The sequence below is a fragment of the Stegostoma tigrinum genome, chromosome 29 (genome assembly GCF_030684315.1).
Source record: "Stegostoma tigrinum isolate sSteTig4 chromosome 29, sSteTig4.hap1, whole genome shotgun sequence".
Taxonomy (NCBI): domain Eukaryota; kingdom Metazoa; phylum Chordata; class Chondrichthyes; order Orectolobiformes; family Stegostomatidae; genus Stegostoma; species Stegostoma tigrinum.
The window spans coordinates 42,327,478-42,348,688 of NC_081382.1; the positions used below are offsets into that span (position 1 = coordinate 42,327,478).

The following is a 21,211-nucleotide window of genomic DNA, read 5'->3' on the forward strand; positions in this document are numbered from 1 at the left end:
GAAGGAGCTTGTGTGGAACATAATAATCAGCCTGGAGCAAATGGTCTGCCGCTGTAAAACCATGAAATGGGTATTGTTTACCATGAATAATTCAGCTGGATGTTTTGTGCTGATGTGCGTCTCTACATTTTATACTTCAGCAAGAACAGAACATCAAGCCACAGTTTTTTGCCTTCCGCTGGCTAACGTTGTTATTGTCACAAGAGTTCCTCCTCCCAGACGTCATTCGAATATGGGACTCCCTCTTTTCAGACATCGGCAGGTTCGATTTCCTTATCCTGGTCTGCTGTGCCATGCTGATGTAAGTAGGAAAATCTGTAGTTCTCAGTTGTTGGTGAAATATCAAGGGAAGGTTTGTTTTGTCTCTTCTGAGGGTGCAGTCCATCATTTTCTCACCAGAAAATCACCTTTTGGGTGGAGTTGGTGGAGTCAGGTTTGTTGATCAAATTCATTAGTGATGTTTGTTTATTCTTGGGATTTGTGTAACAGGCAAGATCAGGAATTGTTGCCACTAATTGCTCCTGAACTGAGTGGCTTGTTAGGCCAATTCAGAGGGCAATTAAGAGTTAACTGCATTGTTCTGGCTCAGGAGTCATTTGTAGGCCAGACGGGGTAAGGGAGCCGTGGAGCAGTTGTTGTGAAAGACTCCTCTGGTTCACCAGTATCCTTCAGAGAGAGAAATCTGCCATCCTTACCTGGTCTGGCCTGCGTGTGACTCCAGACCCACAGCAATGTGGTTGACTCTCAGCTGCCTGCTGAAATAGCCTCCGCAGGTCCCTCAGTTGTACCAAGAGATGAAACTGGACAGAGCAACTGGCATTAACCTAGGCACTGGAAAAGATAATGGCAAAACGGTCCTGTTGACCCTGCGAATACCTGAAAACATCTGGAGGGTAATGCTAGAATTGGATGAGCTGATTTGAAGACTAGTCAAGCAATAGCTGGACATAGTCACACTCATGGAATCATACCTGACAAACAATGTCCTAGACACCACCGCCATCATCCCTGGCTATGTCCTGTCCCCACTCAGGATTGACCTAGCAGAGGTAGCAGCACAGTGGTATACAGTTGGGAGCCCATCAATTGATGTGACGGGATTTGAATCCATGGCCCTGGGGCAGTAATCGCAAGGTCGATATTGCAGTGACATTACCACTGTGTGCCACCTAGTCTTCACCTGTTCCAGCAGAAGCTCCGCATGTCAGCCGTGTGGCTAGGAAATTGCTTTGGCCTGAATCGACTGAGGGAATTGAATCTCAAAACTGGCAGATGCGCTATGTGGTTAATGGCACCTCTTATTCTCGCAAAACCCCTTTAGCAACTGCTTTGCTCTGAGGAAAACCAAAGATCAAAACACGAAGAACGGAATGTAGCTTATCTGTCTGTGCTGACCCGGAGAGGCAGAATTTTCTACTAAACCCCATTTCCCTTCTATTTCCGTGCACCTCTGAATAATAACCTTTTGAGTTTAGATTAGATTAGATTACCTACAGTGTGGAAACAGGCCCTTCGGCCCAACAAGTCCACACTACCGCTTAAGCATCCCACCCAGACCCATCCCCCTATAACCCACACACCCCGAATACTGTGGGCAATTTAGCATGGCCGATCCATCTAGCCTCAATCCAATCTGTCTGTCGTGGGTAACACATTTGCAGCTGAAATGGAGCTTGTCTGTTCATGTCCTGTTCTCGTCCACATCCCATGAGTGAATTAAGAAATAAATTCAGGCTGATGCTCAGTGGTGTACTGAGAGTACTGCACCGTCAGAGATGCTATCTTTCAGAGATGTTAAGCCAGAGTTTTGTCTCTCTCACTTGGTAGCAAATAATCTGGTGACCCTATTTCAAAGAGGAGCTGGGGGGTTCTGACCAGTGTTCAGGCCAGAGTGTTATCTCCTTGCTTACTGTGAGATCTTGCAATGTGCACATTGATTGGCTGTGTTTCCTGCATTACAATGGAATTTGTCATTGTCTGTAAAACACTTTGGTACATTCTGGATGGTGAAAATTGTTAACAAAACACACACTGTAATTTCAGTGTCATTTAATTGAGATCATTAGGGGTCTTCCCTCCTTTAATTAGAGAATGAAGTATTTGACATTTGTCTCACATTTTTGTGAGAAGAATTCTCCTCTGGTGATGGCAGTTTGAGGCCACAATGTGTGCTTTTAAGAATATTTTGTGAATTATGGAGTTGAATTAAACATGATTTTTAGGCACCAAAGTTTTGTTGTTTCACCTTTTTATCAGATTTGGCATGAAATGACATTACACAGGCTCAATGCAGTCGAGTGTTTCCTGCTCTCTTTGGATTCAGGTACCTTCGAACTGTTGCACTACAGACCAGGGATTTCCAATAGAAGTTCCCCCACTCTCCAGTCTCTTGTTATTATAGCAAGCCCCTATTAGAACATAAGACCATAAGAACTAGGCGCAGGAGTAGGCCATCCGGCCCCTCAAGCCTGCCCTGTCATTTCATAAAATCATGGCTGATCTTTTTGAGACTCAGCTTCACTTACCCACCCACTCACCATAACCCTTAATTCCTTTACTGTTCAAAAAATTGTCTAGCCTTGCCTTAAAAACATTCAGTGGAGTAGCTTCAACCGCTTCACTGGGCAGGGAATTTCACAGATTCACAACCCTTTGGGTGAAGAAGTTCCTCCTGACCTCAGTCCTACACCTGCTTCCCTTTATTTTGAGGTGATGCCGTCTAGTCCTAGTTTCACCTGCTGGCGGAAACAACCTCCCTGCCTCCACCTTATCTATTCCCTTCATAATCTTACGTGTTTCTATAAGATCTCCCCTCATTCTTCTGAATTCCAATGAATATAATCCCAGCCTACTCAGTCTCTCCTCATAATCCAACCCTCTCAACTCTGGAATCAACTGAGTGAATCTCCTCTGCACCCCCTCCAGTGCTAGTACATCTCTTCTCAAGTAAGGAGACCAAAACTGCACACAGTACTCCAGGTGTGGCCTCACCAGGACCCTATACAGCTGCAGCATGGCCTCCCTGTTTTTAAACTCCATCCCTCAAGCAATGGCAGACAAATTTCCATTTGCCTTTTTAATTACCTGCTGCACCTGCAATCCTACCTTTAGCAATTCATGCACAAGGACACCCAAGTGTCTCTGCAAAGCAGTGTGTTGCAATTTTTCAAGATTTAAAACATAGTCCATTTTGCTGTTATTCCTACCAAAACGGATGACCTCTCACTTATCAACATTGTTCTCCATCTGCCAGACCTTTGCCCACTCACTTAGACTATCTATATCCCTCTACAGACTTTGTGTCTTCTGCACACTTTGCTCTACCACTCATCTTAGTGTCATCTGCAAATTTTGACACACCACAGTCCCCAACTCCAAATCATCTGTGTAAATTGTAAACAAATGCAGCCCCAACACTGATCCCTGAGGCACACCACTAGCCACTGACCACCAACCAGAAAAACACCCATTTACTCCTACTCTTTGCTTTCTACTGGTCAACCAATCCTCTCTCCATGCCAATACATTACCTGTAATACTGTGCAACTTTATCCTATGTAGCAGCCTTTGGTGTGGCACCTTGTCAAATGCCTTCTGAAATCCAGATACACCACATCCACAGGTTCCCCATTGTCCACCATGCAAGTAATGTCCTCAAAGAATTCCACCAAATTAGTTAAACATGACCTACCCTTCATGAACCAATGCTGGGTGTTCCCAATGGGACATTTTATATCAGATGTCTTGCTATTTCTTCCTTAGTGATAGATTCAAGCATTTACCCCATTACTGAAGTTAAGCTAACTGGCCTGTAGTTACCTGCTTTTTGTCTACTGCCTTTTTTAAACAGTGGCGTCACATTGGCTGTTTTCCAATCTGCAGGAACCACCCCAAGGTCCAGTGAATTGGAAACTTCTTGCCTGTAAACAGCAATTGATCTAATCAACTGTCGGAATTTGTGGTATTGTACGACAGCTCATTTAATCAGATATTGCCGCATCTCATTGGGTACAAATGTTGCAACATAAACAATGATATCAAAAGCAGTTTGCTTTCAGACTGTGTGCATTCACATGGAAAACCTTGTAGAACTGCTACGTTCTTAGAGAGACCGAGTTGTAGCAGAGTTAGGCTTTTTCTAATATTTAAAAAAATGAGGTCAGGAAGTGTGAACAAAACTAGCCTTCATAATCCATGTAAGGTTCAAACCTTGTTTGCTTGGAGCTACTCAATTTATTTCATTGAATTCTAGCCTCCACTTTCTCAAAATAAAGTAAATCAGTGGAACCAGCGGTGAATAGATTTGTTTCTTTAAATAATTTTGGACATATTTATGATAAATTTGACTGTAAATAAGAATGATGGGAACAGCATGTTGGAGCGAGATTTTCCTTATTTGATTTATCATGCCTTGACAATAGCTCCCTGTTTTTCTTGTAGTTTGATTCGAGATCAGCTGCTTGCTGGGGACTTCACAACAAACATGAGGCTGCTACAGGTGAGTCTATTTGCTGCTATTATAACTATAACCACATTGTACAATTGTATTTGAGGTTCTGTAGACTTGCAGTATCCTGTTACCTTAGTTGTTGTATCTTCACACTGCTTCCTAAGACAGCAACGTGAGCAATCTGCAGGCCGGTTAAAAGTCGTCTGAGCCTGAATGCCCCATCCATGGCTGTAACCATTTCTTTACATTAACTGATTTGAGGGGGCATGTCTTCAGACTTAATGGGTAGAAGATTTTATGGATTCCTTTGGCCTCTATGATGCAGCAGGTGTTCACCTACACACCCGAACAAGCATCCTACTCGATGGCAACTCAAAGCAGCTGTTTTTGCAGATCTGTGATCTTTTTTTAAAAAAAGTTCACGGGACTTGGCAATCTCTTAAACCAGCGTATTGCCTATCTCACCTGTTGAGAAGATGTTGGTGAGTTACTTTCTCGAACCTCATGGTCTGCTGCACTGTGGGTATCTGCAATGCTGCCGTTGAGTTCCAGGATTTCGACCTAGCGACAGTGAAGAAATGGAGGTTGTAGTTCCTAGTGGGGATGGTGTATGATTTTGGGGGAGGGACTTGCTGGTGGCGTGTCCCGTGTGTCTGCTGCCCTTGGTCTGTCTTGATGATGCTGGCATGGTCGCAGTTTTGGGAAGTGCTGCCAAAGGAAGCTGGGGGTAGCTGCTCTGGATCTTGTAAATGATGTATGCTGCTTCAGTGGTGAAAGGGGTGAATGTTAAAGGTGGGGAATGTGGTGCCAATCACGAGGGCTGTTTTTTTTCCCTGGATGGCATTGAGTTTCTCGAGTGATGTTAAAGCTGCACTCATCCAGGCAAGTGGGTAGTATTCCATCACACTCCTGACTTGTAGCTGGAGATGGACAGACTCTGGGAAGACCGGGTGAGTTGCATGCTGCTGGAATCCTGGCCTCTGATCTGCTCTTGTCGCCATTTATACGTGATGTATTTGTATAGACTGGTTCAGGTCATTTTCCACTCAGTGGCACAGTCTGGGACCAGATTCTCAGGTGATAATGCTATCTCCGAGCTAAAAGATAACTTCACTACTCTAGCACAAACACCTGCCACTTTCCGAAAGAATTTAATGCGCTGCTACGGCAGGCATTATTAAATTTGAAAGCAGAGTTTCTGGTCCTCTGCACAGGTTCAGATTAGCCTGGGGGAGGGAGTTTCTACACATGAAGAAATCTGCTCCTTCTGTGCTGGAGACTGTTAGGGATATCCTCACCAGGCTTAATATGCTGTTCCCCAGGCTCTGGGAACAGTGTGACCTGTGGCAGACCTCTGATGCAGGGTGTTTTCACTGCATTGGAGGCAGATTCAGTGATAACTTTCAGATGGCAATTACCTAGAGAAAAAGCAGAGGACTGTTCCAATTAGCTCTACCAGGAGATGGTACTTCACCTCAGCCCTGTTGATGAAGTACTTGCTTCTAGTTACCTCGTTGACCATTACCAGGCTGCCCCTTGTCCATAGCTAGTACAGCAGGATTTCCCTCGAGATTAAAACACAACATGGGGCAAGCCCCAGGGCAGTATCATTTTTGTTTGCAGATTACACCAGTTTCTTTGTAGAGTGATTCTGCTAGTACATCCTCGCTGCGAAATATTGGCAGCAATAAATCAAATTAAGCACATGTCCTGATATACAGTGAAAAATATTGACAAATCATGCCTTAAATAAGTACACCAGGGTAACCGAACAGAATGTAGATTCCAGTGTTACAGCTACAGAGAAGCTGCAGAGAAAGATCAACTCTACTTTGAGAGGTTTGTTTGTAAGTCTGATTAGTGGGGAAGAAGCTGTTCTTGAATCTGTTTGAATGTATTTTCAAGCTGTTGTATCGTTTGTCAGGTGGAAGAGAGTATAACCGGGGTGGGAGGTGTCTTTGATTATGTCAGTTACTTTCCTGAGGCAGTATAGATGGAAGGCTGGTTTTCATTTTGGATCGGGCTGTGTTCACAACTCTGTAATTTCTTGTGGCCTTGGGCAGAGCATTTGCCATACCAAGCTGTTAGATCAGGATAGAATGCTTTCCATGGTGCATCTCTTAAAATTGATGAGTCATTGTGGACATGCCAAATTTCCTTAGCCTTCTGAGAAAATAGAGGCCTTCGTGTGTTTTCTTGACCGTAGCGTTGCCATGGATGGACCAGGACAGATTGGTGAACCAGTGACAAATTAATTACTCCTCGGAACTTATCTGCCCAACCCCACTGAAACAAACAAGGTCGCGGGTGAGTAGCAGTGAGAATTGGGCCCACAGATTTTTATTTTTAAAAATGATGTGGTATCCTTGTCTCCAACTCAAATAACTACCTAGAGATTTGAAATATGTCAAATCAAGGAGTCTGTTCTTGACTGGAGCATTTTCTGGTCGTACAGCTGTTGGACAGAAACATTTTCTTCCTTCCTATAATTTAACACCATCTACTCCAGCAGAGGCTATATGTCCTATAGATTGGCAGGTTGCAACAAACAGCACGTTTCTTTTAGCTAATAAAATGTGAGGCTGGATGAACACAGCAGGCCCAGCAGCATCTCAGGAGCACAAAAGCTGATGTTTCGGGCCTAGACCCTTCATCAGAGAGAGCTGTCTCTGATGAAGGGTCTAGGCCCGAAACATCAGCTTTTGTGCTCCTGAGATGCTGCTGGGCCTGCTGTGTTCATCCAGCCTCACATTTTATTATCTTGGATTCTCCAGCATCTGCAGTTCCCATTATCACTGTTTCTTTTAGCTGCTGGATACAGGCGCAATAAGGCCTGTACCCAATCAGCTGGCAAGTGCAAATTCAAGATAGTGTCCAACATTTAGATGTACTTCTGAGATTGAATAACATTAAGTAATCTCAAGTAAGAATTACACTGACAATCAATTTAAGATTGTTAGGTTCACAGTGTGATGAATTAGTGTGTTTTGGAAGCAGTGTATGAATGTATATGTGAAAATATGAGGCCCTGCACTTTGTGGACAGAACATGTGCACACAGTGCACCTCTCCCTTTACAGTGAAATTTCTTGCAGATGTCCTGATGAGTGTAAGACCATAAAGCTTTAACAAAATGCCATTTTTTTTCTGCAATATTGTAACTTCCATTAGCCACCAACGGTCTCCAGGGAGAACAATCCGAAACAAAAACGGATTTCTGGAGAATGTCAGCAGGTCTGGCAGCATCTTTGGAGAGAGAAACAGTTAACATTTCAAGCCCAATGACCCTTCTTCACTTCTGCCTTCTCTTCACAAATGCTGCTCGACCTGCTGACTTTTTCCAGACATTTCTGCTTTTTGTCTCAGATTTCCAGCATTCACAGTTCTTTGTTTTATTTTTGTGAACAATTCCATGTTTAATGGTCTTGCCACATTACCAGATTCCCTTGTCCTCAGTAAGATTTTAGCCTGAACTCTCTCGAAGGCCTCAACCTTGTTCCTAAAATGTTAGGAACTGGAGACAACGTCAGCTGATGCCTGAAGTAGTGATTTGTAACGGTTGAGCAGTATTTGCTTGGTTTTGCACTTAGGATGCTTGGCTTTATAAACAGACATTGTTTCATTTTAGAATAACTTTATTAACTTGGTTTGTCGCTTTAGAAAATTTGTGATCCTAGTGTTTGAAAGGAAACCTGGTGATTTTTTTTTGTTTTGCAAGGTGGGGGAGATGGTACAGTCTGCAGTGAAAGAACCATTGGAGTTGCTAAATAAGAAAGATCAAAGTTTATCTTTATTGCATTCTGTCCTCCTGTTAGTAGCTCGATGAAGTACTAATGGAGTTACCGACTAATCACATCAATCTTATTCAAACATTTCCTTTGAAAACTTAATTCAGATTCTCAATGTCATTGTGTGACTTCAATGTATCTTCTGGATTTTTAATTACTGAATTACTGATTCAAAAGTGCACTAATACATCCCAAAGGTTTAACGCCCTTGATGCACAATGTCTTTTTTTTTATTGCTCTGGCGTGTAAAATGGCAATTAATTTCATTGTGAGTGGCTGTGCTGATGAATTGTGCAAACCAGGGAGTTCCAGGATGCATTTTCTGGTCTACAATGTTTAGCTGTTAATCAGGATGTGGCAGGGGATTCTGTGCTCCTGGGGGGAAAATTATTAGACAGCATTCTCCACGCTGGCTGCCTGAGCTCCATGGTCCTTCTCCCACCCTGTGACACAGTTGAACCAATTACGGATGAACTGTGACAATGGCTGATGCCTCATCTCTGTGTCACGTACATAGAACAGTGCAGCACAGTACAGGCCGTTTGGCCCACGATGTTGTGCCGACCTATTATCCTACTAAGATCAATCTACCCTGCATATCCTACATTTTACTATCCTCCATGTGCCTATCCAAGAGTCGCTTAAAACTCTCTAAAGTATCTGACTCCATTGCCACTGCCAGCAGCACATTCCACTCATCCACCACTCTCTGTGTGAAGAACCTACCTCTGACATCTCCCCTATACCTTCCTCCATTCACTTTAAAATTATGTCCCCTTGTAATAGTCATTTCCACCCTGGGAAAAATTTTCTGACTATCCACTCTATCTATGCCTCTCATCATCTTGTAAATCTCTATCAAGCCGCCTCTCATCCTCCTTCGCTCCAAGGAAAAAAGCCCTAGCTCCCTCAACCTTTCCTCATAAGACCTGTCCTCCCATCCAGGCAACATCCTGGTAAATCTCTTATGCACCCTCTCTAAAGCCTCCCCATCTTTCCTGTAATGAGGTGACCAGAACTGAACACACTATTCCAAGTGTGGTCTAACCAGGGTTTTATAGAGCTGCAGCATAACCTCACAGCTCTTAATGTCAATTCCCTCACCAATGAAAGCCAACGCTCCATTCGCCTTCTTTACAACCCTATCAACTTGGGTCACAACTTTGAGGGATCTATGGACATGGACCCCAAGATCCCTCTGTTCCTCCACGCTACTAAGAATCCTGTCACTAACCCTGTATTCAGCATTCAAATTTGACCTTCCAAAATGGATCATTTCTCACTTTTCCAGGTTGAATTTCATCTGCCACTTCTTTGCCCAGCTCTGCATCCTGTCGATGTCCCGTTGTAACCTACAACAGCCCTCCACGCTATCCACAACTCCACCAACTTTTGTATCATCGGCAAACTTACTAACACCCCCCTTTCCTCCTCTTAATGCAAGTCATTTGTAAAGATTGCAAGGAGCGGAGGTAGCAGAACAGATCTCTGCAGTACACCACTGGTCACCGACTCCAGGCTGAATATTTTCCATCTACTACTACCCTCTGTCTTCTATTGGACAGCCAGTTTTGTATCCAGGCAGCCAAATTTCCCTGAATCCCAAGCCTCCTTACTTTCTGAATGAGCCTACCATGGGGAACCTTATCAAATGCCTTGCTAAAATCCATATACATCACATCTACTCCTCTACCTTCATCGATGTGTTTTATCACATCCTCAAAGAATTCATAAGACTTGTGAGGCATGACCTGCCCTTCTCAAATCCATGCTATTTCTTTGCTTCCAATTTACTTGTGTTCATTTTAGCCGTTTCCAACGTGTGTGAACAAAGTAATATTCTACAATAACATGACTGCAGCTGTTTTTTTTAAATCCACAAACCTCTAGATATGTAGAATGTAGAGCTGCCAGTCATATGTTTGGGTGCCGTACCAAAGCAGTCGATTTTGGTTTTGTTCACTAGTGGAAAATTGCAAATGATTTTGTTTTGAGTGACCTTGATGTTGATGTATCAGAGATAATGGGAACTGCAGATACTGGAGAATTCCAAGATAATAAAATGTGAGGCTGGATGAACACAGCAGGCCAAGCAGCATCTCAGGAGCACAAAAGCTGACGTTTTGGGCCTAGACCCCCTCTGATGAAGGGTCTAGGCCCGAAACGTCAGCTTTTGTGCTCCTGAGATGCTGCTTGGCCTGCTGTGTTCATCCAGCCTCACATTTTATTATCTTGATGTTGATGTAGATGCTCCAAGGTTTGGGATTGCTGCCATTGGGTGTGAGTGGTCTCTCACTCTCGCTCTCGCTCTCGCTCTGAGGGCTTTAGGGCTAGTGGTGTGGCACTGTTGGCAAAGGAGTTGCCAATGTTCAGTAATAACCAGTGTCAAAGTTGGGGCTCTGATGAGCAGCAAAGTTATGGATTGTGCTTGAATTATAAGTATGATGGCCAGCCCATTATGTTCGCTGGACGCTAATGGAGAAACCCAGCATGTCTGGCAGCATCTGTGGAGGGAAAGAGTTAACATTTTCAGGTCTGATGTGACTCTTCTTCAGAATTGACACAGATGCTGCCAGACCTCAGTTTCTCCAGCACTCTGCTTGTTTCAGATTTCCATCATCTGCTGTATTTTGCTACTGTTCAACCTTTTGGCTGGGTGATTGACAAGGGCGCAGTTGCTCATAAGTGAGAGGTAACCGACAGCCAGAAGGCAAGTTTTCCCAAGCCCTACCTTGGTCACTGACTTGTTGCAGGGCAAACTTAAGAATGTGGAAACAGGTGTAGGCCATTCAGCCCGTTGAACCTGTCTAACCATTCTTGGTTTTTGTGATGATCTCCACAATGCCACTTTCCCACATCAGCACCATTTCCCTTGATGTCAATGGTCTCTAGAAACCGACCAATTTCTGTCTTGACCCCGCTGAATGATTGAGGTTCCACAGCCCTCTGGGGTAGAGAATTCCAAGCATTCACTACTTAGGAAAGAGCTTTCTCTGCATCTCAATCTTAAATGGCCTACTTGGTGGAGGAAGAGGCTTCAAGTTAGGTTAGTGAGAAGTCCCCCCCCCCCCCCCCCCCCCCCACCCCGTTTCAATGTTGACATTAAGCTAAGTCCAAAATTTCTCTGGCCCATCCCTAATTGTCCTGAAAAATGTGGCGGTGCGCAACATTTGGTCTTAGCTGTGCATATATACAGTTGCTCCAGGGTTCCCCATGTGGTGGATTTCTGAAAGTCATTGCTGTGCATAGATCTGAGGCCTGTGCAGCTGGGAAGAAAATTCAGTAGAGAGCAGACATCCGCTTGAGCTGCTGCAGTCTATAGCATAGGTACCTACATGCTGTTATATGGAGGGAGTTCCAGGGTTTTCACTCAGCAACAGTGATGCATTTCCTAGTCAGGATCAGGAGGAACGTACAGGGAGTGGTGTTCCCTTGTATCTGCTGCCCTTGTCCTTCCAGGTGGAAGTGGTAATGGGGTTGGTAAGTTTTGTGGAAGGAGTTTTGGTAAGTTGTCACTGTCCACGAAGTAGCTGGCACACTGTGCTGTTGCTGTGGGTCAGCAATGGAAGGACTGAATGTTTAAGGTGTTGAATTGGGCCATGATCAAGTAAACTGCTTCCTCCTGAAGGTTATGGAGATTTTTGAGTGTCTAGCATGTAACGCTGAGAAGCATAACAGACAGCAGGGTGTATCGATGTAGTATTCCAATGCCATGATGTGCTGTAGTGTAAACTACCTTTGGGTTCACACTTTGTGCTGTTACCTGGTTTCTGGGTGAGTATGGACCCTTGTACACCGCCTGCTGGTCGGCTTTTGAATGTCCGGTGTCAACAGAGTTACCCTCAAAAAAATGGGAATAGCTAAAGGAATTATGATGCTTTTTTTCAAAAGAGGTTGTAAGTTGGAGCCAGAGCGAAAGAGAACCAAGTGGCCTATTAGCCCTTTTTCTTTTTATTTTTAAAGAAAATTTATTTAAAAGGGTGGTAGAGGCAGACTGTCTGATAATTTACGTTGGATGATGTCCTAAAGCATATGTCAATAACTGACTGGTGGACCTCCATTGCCAATATTTCAACCGAGTGGTCCCTGGGATGACAAGGTTTTCTTGAGAGATTGAGAAAATTAGGCCTGCAACCAGCAAAGTTTTGAAGAATATAATGTGATCTCATTTGAGCTTTATAAATGTTTCATATGATGTAATAGAGTTGATGAAGACACAATGGTTTCCCCAAGCTGCTAAATCTAGATCCAGGGACAATGGCCTCAGAATGAGGGGGTGGCCATTTAATGCTGAGGGTGCGGATTTTTGGAAAAATTCTTTTTATGGATTGTGGATGTCACCCGTAAAGCTGCAATTTGTAACCCTTGTACTGAGTGGCTTTCATAGCAATTGCAGTGGGCAGTTAAGTATCAATTGTACATCAGTGGGTCTGGAGTCAAGTGTAAACCAGGTCAGGGTGGCAGATTTCCGTCCCAAAAGGTCAACTCCAGAATTTTGTCACTCCCTGTCTTTCCACAAATGCTACCTGACCTCCTAGCATTTTCTTTTTTTATTGTTAATAAGGGGAGATGAAACCCATGATATGATTGGCACAGCAAATGATCTGATCAATACTTTGCACAGTAGTGTGATGAATCAAAAGCAAAAGATAGGAAGGAAGTGAATATAACTATCACTAGAAGAGGAAATGTACTAGGAAAACTAATGAGGCTAATAAACTACTAAGTCTCTTGATGGATCTCAGGATATAAGAGACTACAGAAGCAGCAGGTGCATAGATAGTAATATTCCAAGGGTCCATTGATTATGAAAATAAAACCCAGAGGATTACAAAGCTGCCTAAGTAACACCTTTATTCAAAGTTATGAGGACAAAAATATTAACTTTAGGCCAGTTACATTGACATCTGTCATTGGGAGAATGTTAAATTGTTATTAAGGCTGTAATAGCGTATTTAGAAATGCGTACTATGATCAGTCAGTGTGGCTTTATGAAGGGGATAAAATGGCTGAGAAATGTATTTGAACTTTGTGCGGCCGTCATAAACAGGATAGATAAAGGAGAACCGATTGATGTAATAGAATTGGGTTTCTAAAAGGCATTCAATAAGGAAATTATGGAAGTTTATAAAACCATGAGTGGTATGGATGGTGTAGGTTTAAGGCAAGAGGGGAAGGATTTAAAAGGGACCTGAGGGTCGACTTCTTCATGCAGAGGATGTTACATATCTGGAATGAGCTGCCAGAGGAGGCTGGTACAATTACAACACACAAAAGGCATCGGGATGGGTACGTAACTGGAAAGGGTTGAGAGAGATATGGGCCAAATGCTTGCAAATGGGACTAGATTAATGTTGAATATCTCTTTGGCATGGACCAATTGGACCGAAGGTCTTGTTTTCTGACTGTATGATTCTATAGCGTCCATGTCTAGAAGTCATACAGCACAGACCCTTCAGGCCATTAAGTCTGCCTTGTTCTGTCTACACTAATCTCCCTTTCCAGCACTTGGTCCAGAGTATTGAATGTTAGGACATTTCATGTTCAAGTTCACATACTTCTTAAAGGCTGTGAGGTTACCTGCCTCTACTAACCTCCCAAGCATAGCATTTCACACTCCTGCCACTGTCCATGAAGTAGCTGGAATCTCCTCTGAACTCCTCCAGTGCAATCGCATCTTCCTGTGGTGTGTCAACCACATGGTACCTCCAGTTGTGGCCTAACCAAAATTTTATACAGGTCCAATACAAACCTCCTGCTCTTATAATTCGTGCCATATTTGATAAAGGCGTGTGTCCCTCTATACTACCTTAATCACACAATCCACCTGTCCTGCCACCTTCCATAATCTCCAAGGTTTCTCTGAGTTTCCTGGTGTCCTACCATTCATTGAGTATTTTCATGTCTTGCCATGTCTTCCAAAGTGCATCACTTGAGGCCTTTCTGGGTTAAGTTCCATCTGTTTGTGATCTGCATTTTTTTTTTGAAGTTAATGATAATGCCTGTATTTTGATAAATGCACACATCCAGATGTCACTTGTGTGTTATCGCTGATTGTGTTTTCTTTTCTCCATTGACAGGATTATCCGATTTCTGATGTTGATCTGATCCTAAAGAAAGCAAAAGAACTCCAGGATTCTGCATAGTGGCAGTTGAAAACTGCTCAATATTCCAGGAAATGCCCCACACACTCTGACATAATCACAATCTTTGACAGACAAGCACATGTGGACCTACAGGAGCACATGGGCGCACACATGACAATATGATGGGAAAGTGACCAAACCCGCCTTTGCAGTGCCTTCTGGGAAAATGTCTCCATTCCCACAGGGAAGTGTGTGGCTAAAATTGTCTTTAACTTTGTACTGTGCAATCCTGTGACTCCTACCCCACCTCTTTCCCCCACCAAATCTTTTCATCTCCTTTCCTGTCTCCACTATCAAGGGATCTGCACTGATGGTGCTGAGCAAGACATGAGTGATTGCACTCCGAATGAAGACAATGAAATTTACTCCAATGATAGAGTACAGTAGTGCGATAACTTAATAAACCCATATCACAGAACTAAAGAAGGAAAAGCCCGTTTCTGCCACACTCTCGGTTGTTTTCTGTTGTGCTGCCTGTGTTGGAGTTGGTGTAGTCTAATTTAACCTTAAATCAGTAGCCAAGAGCTCAGTCATTACAAACTGAATGATCTAGTACCAACTAAAATGCAGTCCATCTTCTTTGAGATGCAAACTGTAAACTCCTCACGACATCCTGAGATTCAGTGTAGTTTCCTGAATTTTCAGTTTCACAGCATAATGACCTAAGACCTGAAAGTTATGGTGATATTGGAGACTGGGAGGTGACTGACTCTAATTATCTCAGGGTCTGAAGGAAACATGCTGGTTGATTTGCTGCTTGATGTCCTGGCTTCTCCTCTGAGCGCCATTGAAATCAATGCAGAAGCTCTTTGCACTTGTGGCTATATTAAAATAACTGACTGGGCTTTCAGACTATTTGTTGCTGATTCGAGCAAAGTGCAGAACAACTTGTTTCTTTAAAGTCTGAGCTGTTGCGTCAGAGCCTATGATTGATACTCAGCAGAGAAACAGATTTAGTAGACCTTGTTGAGTCAGAATTGATGTCACGATCCTTAAACTTGTATTTAAGCTTTCTACTGCATGCCAGTCTCCCAGATGAAGTCCTTTATCTCTTTTTTAGTGTTGCAAAGGAAGGGGTTAAGCTTAAGGGTCTTTGGGTGAGTTCAAATGGTCGTATGAAATTGTCATCTGATGAATGTAATAAAAACCGTGCAGAAGCAGTTTGCATTTGTAGAGAAATATTGTTTGAAATGATCACATCTGATCTTTAAAGCTGCCTCCTAGTCGTTTGACTAGTCGTATTGGTATGAGCGACCGAACCAATCACATTGGCGAAGCATAATTCAGCTTTCTTCAACCACCTGGCCCCCTGTGCGTTTAGTGCTGTTCTTTAATCTGTCCTCATATTTAATACTGAACCATCCCAGCATCTCTTCTAAGAGTTTCCCTTGTAACAATGATGGTGAGACTGATGACGTGACCACAGCTAACGTCCCTTGAGTAGTCCCTGTCTTGCCTACTACCACCCCTTGTGTTAACACCTTTGTTTTAAAAGCGTTATTGACCTCAGCATCAATGAGGTACACTCAGTGTTTGCATCACCAGGGTCAGCAGTGGTTTCAAGAAATGGTGATTTCTGACCTGGGTCACTTCAGATTTTGGAATTTATCCCAACACTTATTACTACTTTTTTTTTGAGAAAGCTCATTAAAGTTGAATATTACAACTGGGCAGGACCAATACTTTCAGTTCCCATTCCTGTTGTTCCCACTGATTGAAGCTACAGCCCTGATAATCACATTCCACAATTGAGTTTGCTGTGCACTCACATACAATAGGCAATCGATAATTAGCTGTTTGTGATAAAGTGAGTGCAGAAATGCCGCCATTTCTATTTTCACTGTTTGCACGATACCAGAATCGTCTGGGGATTAAATCAGTATCCAGTAGGTATATTTAAATTTTTTGATAATTAAGTAAGTGATTTGTTGTTGTGCAAAGTGCTGCAAATTTGTTTGTTTGCTGGTCTGACAGCTTGGCTTTCCTTAGTTACACACCTTCCCCTCTACCCACTCTGGCATTGCCGGCCATGTGTTTTAAGGGGTGAATGTTTTTGCTACTCTTCACCCACCAAACATTGGAAGGGTCTTCCTTTCCGGTTACTGAAGCTCTCGATCTGCTTGCATTTGGCCTTTGCAGTGCTGGTCCCTCCTGGGACTCTTCAAGCTTCCGAGAATCAGAGAGCTGCAGGTTCAGTCGAGAGTTTTCTTCAGTGCCAGGTGGAGACAAAGAGGAACATTGATAATTAAACATGTAGCATTAATTGGAATTAAAATCCTGCTGATTGGGTGAAACTGTCCACATTCCTGCTGTGAAAATGCCAAATGCGCTTGCTACTGTAACTGCTCAGTATTTTGGTACCTTACTTACCTTGTTAGTTATAGCTTCCTAATCTGGCTTTGTGATGTGACGTCCATGGTTTAAAGCATTGTGTTGTGGCCACTCTCTTCCTGTCTGCATTTGATGCCCTGATGCACATTTTTCTGACTACTTTGTCAGTCCCTATTAAAGGGAATTGTTGTTTGTCTTCTCGTGGTGGAGAAGAATAGTAATCCTATCTTGTTCTGCCAGAAGTTAAGTAAAAGGCATTTTTGTTTATTGCTAGTCCTCCGTGTGGACTGTACCAACGCAGATAACTTTGGGGAATGGAATGTTTGTTTGACTCCAAGGCCTGTCCAGCAGTGGGGGTATGGAGTTTAAATCTCCATCCCAACCAACCCCCATATACTCAAGAGTTTCTGATCCCAACATCTGCCAGGATTCAGATTCATCCACTAATGAGGCAACAGCACTTAGATACGAAACAACCCTTTCCCAACCTCCATTGCCCATAGGTCAAACGAACACGACAAGGCCACCCAGCCACTTAGGACTGGTTTGCTGACTCCAGGCCTTGATTTTTTTTTGGAGGAGATTACTGCTTCCATTTATGTAAATACTTTCTTTTCCAAACATGACCCCTGAATTTCCAATTGTTCCAACTTTAAAATTAGCCCCGTCTCCTGTGTGATTTCAGAGTTGGATCGCTTGGAACTCGGACAGTGTCCTCTGCTAATAGCAAAGTGGAATTTTGAACTCCAGGACTAAGCTATCATTCTCTCCCCATACCCATCCCTCACACAAAGGGAACATTTCAATTTATTCTCTAAGTATCATTTCAAGTCACAAGATTTCTGTACTTAGTGTGCTAATTTTATTTTTTTTTGTTAACCCAGCCTTTGCTGGCCCCAGCCTTAACCTTGTTTCCCCATTTCCTGTTTTTACCCTATGTGTGTCTCAGTGTCGGACACCCCACATATTGTGAATGGAGGTGGGGGGGTCTTGGAATAAAATTGGACATCATTAAGAAGCCCCAGTTAGTTTGGACGTGGTTAAGGAGCAGTGTCACATTTTAATGTCTGGATGGTTTTAGGGACAGCACTTATCATTGTCCCACCTCACTCATGATACATGAGACCGCGAGGGTTACTCACTACCATGGCACAAATTCTGTTCCCTCATGTTCCTAATTGTTGCTCGGGTGTGAATTCACATCTGTTGTGTGACAAGGTTGTATCAAAGGTGAAAACCCTTCAGATTATTGGCTGAGAAATTGAAAAACTTAATCTAACAAAATAATCAAACTCTTGATGTTTTGAGGTGTTATGTTTCAGATGAATGTTGATTCAGCTTATTCTCATTGTATAAGGAAATGTTCTGGAATGACAGTATCAATGGATAGATAATATACACCACCAAATCAATGTAACTGTTTAGGATCTAATGAATGCAATATTAGTTTTCCTTGTTAACTAAAACAAATCATACTTCTAATGTGGCTCTTCAATATTGTTTTTTTTTTACAGTTGCCCCATTAATCCCCGAAATTAGCGAGTCCTCCTGATTCCGGTAAATAGTCAACAGCAAAGCACTAGGGTTTGCGTTTATGTTCTCACAACAGAAACAAACTCTGCAGTAAAATTACAGTATTGATCCCAGATTTAGACCATTTCCTTTGAGCTTCAATGCTGCATATGAACTTGCCTCCCGTGTATCTATCCCTTACACCTTTCCCTTTCGCACCCCATTTACCCTTCTCCTGCCTGTCTCTCTCGTACAATATCTGTTGGCATCTTCCAGCTCCTCATTCACTGACAACCAGTCTGTCTCCCTTTTTACTTTCTCTGTCTCTATTATACACATTTTGTAAATTTGTTCTATGTCTCTTTCTTCCACCCCAGCAATGTTTCATAACTGTCTTGTGTACACATGCTGTCTGTCCATTTGTACATGCTGTCTGTCCATTTGTACACACTGTCTGTCATTCTCTCTGTCACTGCCCAATAATACCTGTCAGGAGAAGGGTGATTGAAGAACCAAACATGAAAATAAGCATGCAGCTGAAGGTGCTTTTTTTGACAATATTCAGTATTACTTTAGAATTGATTTAATGTAAATTACAAATGCTTAGAACTGTGGTGTTTATAATTAGATGTGGTGATCAGTGTTTTGATTCATATGACAGAATCCTACAGGTCATAATGACACTATAGAGAGACTGAATAAATGCCTCCTATTGCATGATGTTTTTCCCAATGGCAATTATTGTTATGTTGTCTATTTGCCTTATGATGAACTTTGCTTTTCTTAAATAGTGCTGGTTGTAATAGATTTTCTTCTTGATATTGGGATTGGAGTGCAGAAGTCTTAAAATGTGGTGCATCTGAATATAGCCCAGTTGTTGCACTTGCCCCAGTTTGCTGAATTGGAAGACTTCATCTGAAAGCCTCCCTTTCCCGTGACGCTTGCAACCGGTGGTAGCAACAACATCAGTAAACTTGCTATCGTGTGCAAGGACATGGCTAGTCTCAGATTGGCAGGCCAGTGATCCAACTGGGCAGTATTACGCATCTACCTGGCTCAGATCGGATTGTCCAGGCTCGCGGAGAGCTAAAGTACTTCTGTGCACAGAGCGAATAGTGGCCCTTAGCATGTTCTGCACAGCTTGTTTCTTTGCAGACAGGTGTGTGTGTGTGTGTGTGTGTGTGTGTGTGTGTGTGTGTGTGTGTGTGTGTGTGGGGGGGGGGGGGGGGGGGGGGGTGTGTGACCGAGAGGCAGTTGTTAAGAAGAGAGGGGAAGGAATGAGGCAACAGTTGGTTGATTTTCCTTGTAAGCGTTTGTGGCTGGACGTGAGGATGGCATTTAGTGATCAGTACAAGAATGGGAAACATAAGTGACCAAAGCTAGTGATGTTACTTTGACTGCCATAGGATCCTAATACAATGAAACTATATTGTTTGTGACTGTTACTGTATGTAAACTGTAGCAAACCACGTGCCATCTGACAGCAGAACTGAGGGATATATTACCTGTCGTGTCTCTGTAGAGTTGATTATGTCTTTTTTAAAATTATTTGGGAAAGGATATGAAGGCAGCAACAAAACAGATCTCAACACTAAATTATAGTGTAGGAGGGGGTTGAATGATTACTAATGCATGATGTAGATGAACTGGACTGTATTGCATGTGAGAGCCAGTACAACTTATTTTTGCATTGCTTATGGTTTGGCTCTTGTTCCATGACTGAGGCTGGCCATTTAATCAGTGACAGGTTTATTGTATTTTCATTTAAAAACTAAACCTCAATCAACACAGTGCATCAGAAATGCAACAAAACAAGGAAAAGAAATATTTATCTGCTACAGCACAAACTTTATTTTTGCTGGCCAGAAACAAGAGTAAATTATTTAAAATGATTTTTGTTTGCTGTTGATTGTGATGCCTGTTTGATTTATATCTTTCTACCAACACCTCCCTAGGTCATTGCCCGACCCTGGTATTCAGTTACAATGAACAAAAGTGAGGTGTATTAGCCAAATTCCACCAAACTTTAACTGAAACCTCTGCATTGTCTACAAACAGCTCTTTATGAAGATTTTTGGGGCCAGTTCATTTAGGCTCCTTCTGTGATAAGCTCCTGATTGTGTGAATGTTTCAATGAAGGTTTACTTATTCTGTGAGACCTTTTGACTGTTAATACTGTTTTCGGAAAGAAAATGTGCACTTGTATTTAAAATAATTTTACAAATTGCGCTCAATGTTGACACCTGAATTTTAGAATTAAAAAAAATTTGATAGCATCTTCTGTTCAAAACACACATTGTTGTTATGTTTCAAAATAAAATTAATTTTAAAAATGTACATACCGGCTGCTGTCACTTTGTCATCTTCAGCTGAGGTTGTTCTTTACAAAGCTATCAACTGCCACCACTATCCTTCCTCAGCTCATCTCCTGAACAGCTCCTCTTCATTTCCTTTTGGATTTGTCTGCTCGAATTCTCTCCTCGTTGCCCTCCATTTTACAGTCCTTTGCAAGCTTGACCTTGTTCAAAATCTACTGCCCGTATCCTTGTTCTTACTAAGTCTTATCACAGTCGTTCTTGTTGATCTGCATTTGACTCCATCGGCAATCCCTGTTTGAAAATTTTCATCCCATTGTGAAATCCCTGCCTGGGATTTTCCCAGCAATTCCCCACGCACCTCTTCTCTCTCTCTCTCTCTCTCTCTCTCTCTCTCTCTCTCTCTCTCTCTTCCCCCCCCCCCCCCACCCCCCACCACCACCCACCTTCCCCTTCCCATATACTTCCCATTACAGCTATATCAAGCACCAATCATTCTTCTATTCTAATCCCATTTTCCAGCACTTGGCTTATAGCTACGTAATTTATGGCATATTGTGTTCATCTAAATTCTTCTAAAAGTGTCTTGAAAGTTCCTGCCTCTACCGCCCTTTCAGTCAGTGATTTCCAGATATCCACCATCTTCTGGTTGGGGGAGAAAATCACTCTT

The 21,211-nt window shown here is 42.7% G+C and overlaps 1 protein-coding gene across 2 annotated transcripts in view; it reads left to right on the forward strand.

The window, feature by feature from the left end:
- The window catches only part of tbc1d13 (TBC1 domain family, member 13), an 82,636-nt gene extending 63,202 nt beyond the window's left edge, over window positions 1-19,434 (forward strand). For both annotated transcript variants that reach the window (XM_048558658.2, XM_059638299.1), the window contains exons 10-12: window positions 141-301; window positions 4,441-4,498; window positions 14,318-19,434. In XM_048558658.2, the coding sequence (XP_048414615.1) occupies window positions 141-301; window positions 4,441-4,498; window positions 14,318-14,383 (285 nt within the window). In that variant the 3' untranslated portion in view covers window positions 14,384-19,434. The remainder of the gene's footprint in view (window positions 1-140; window positions 302-4,440; window positions 4,499-14,317) is intronic.
- Window positions 19,435-21,211: the final 1,777 nt, after the last annotated feature.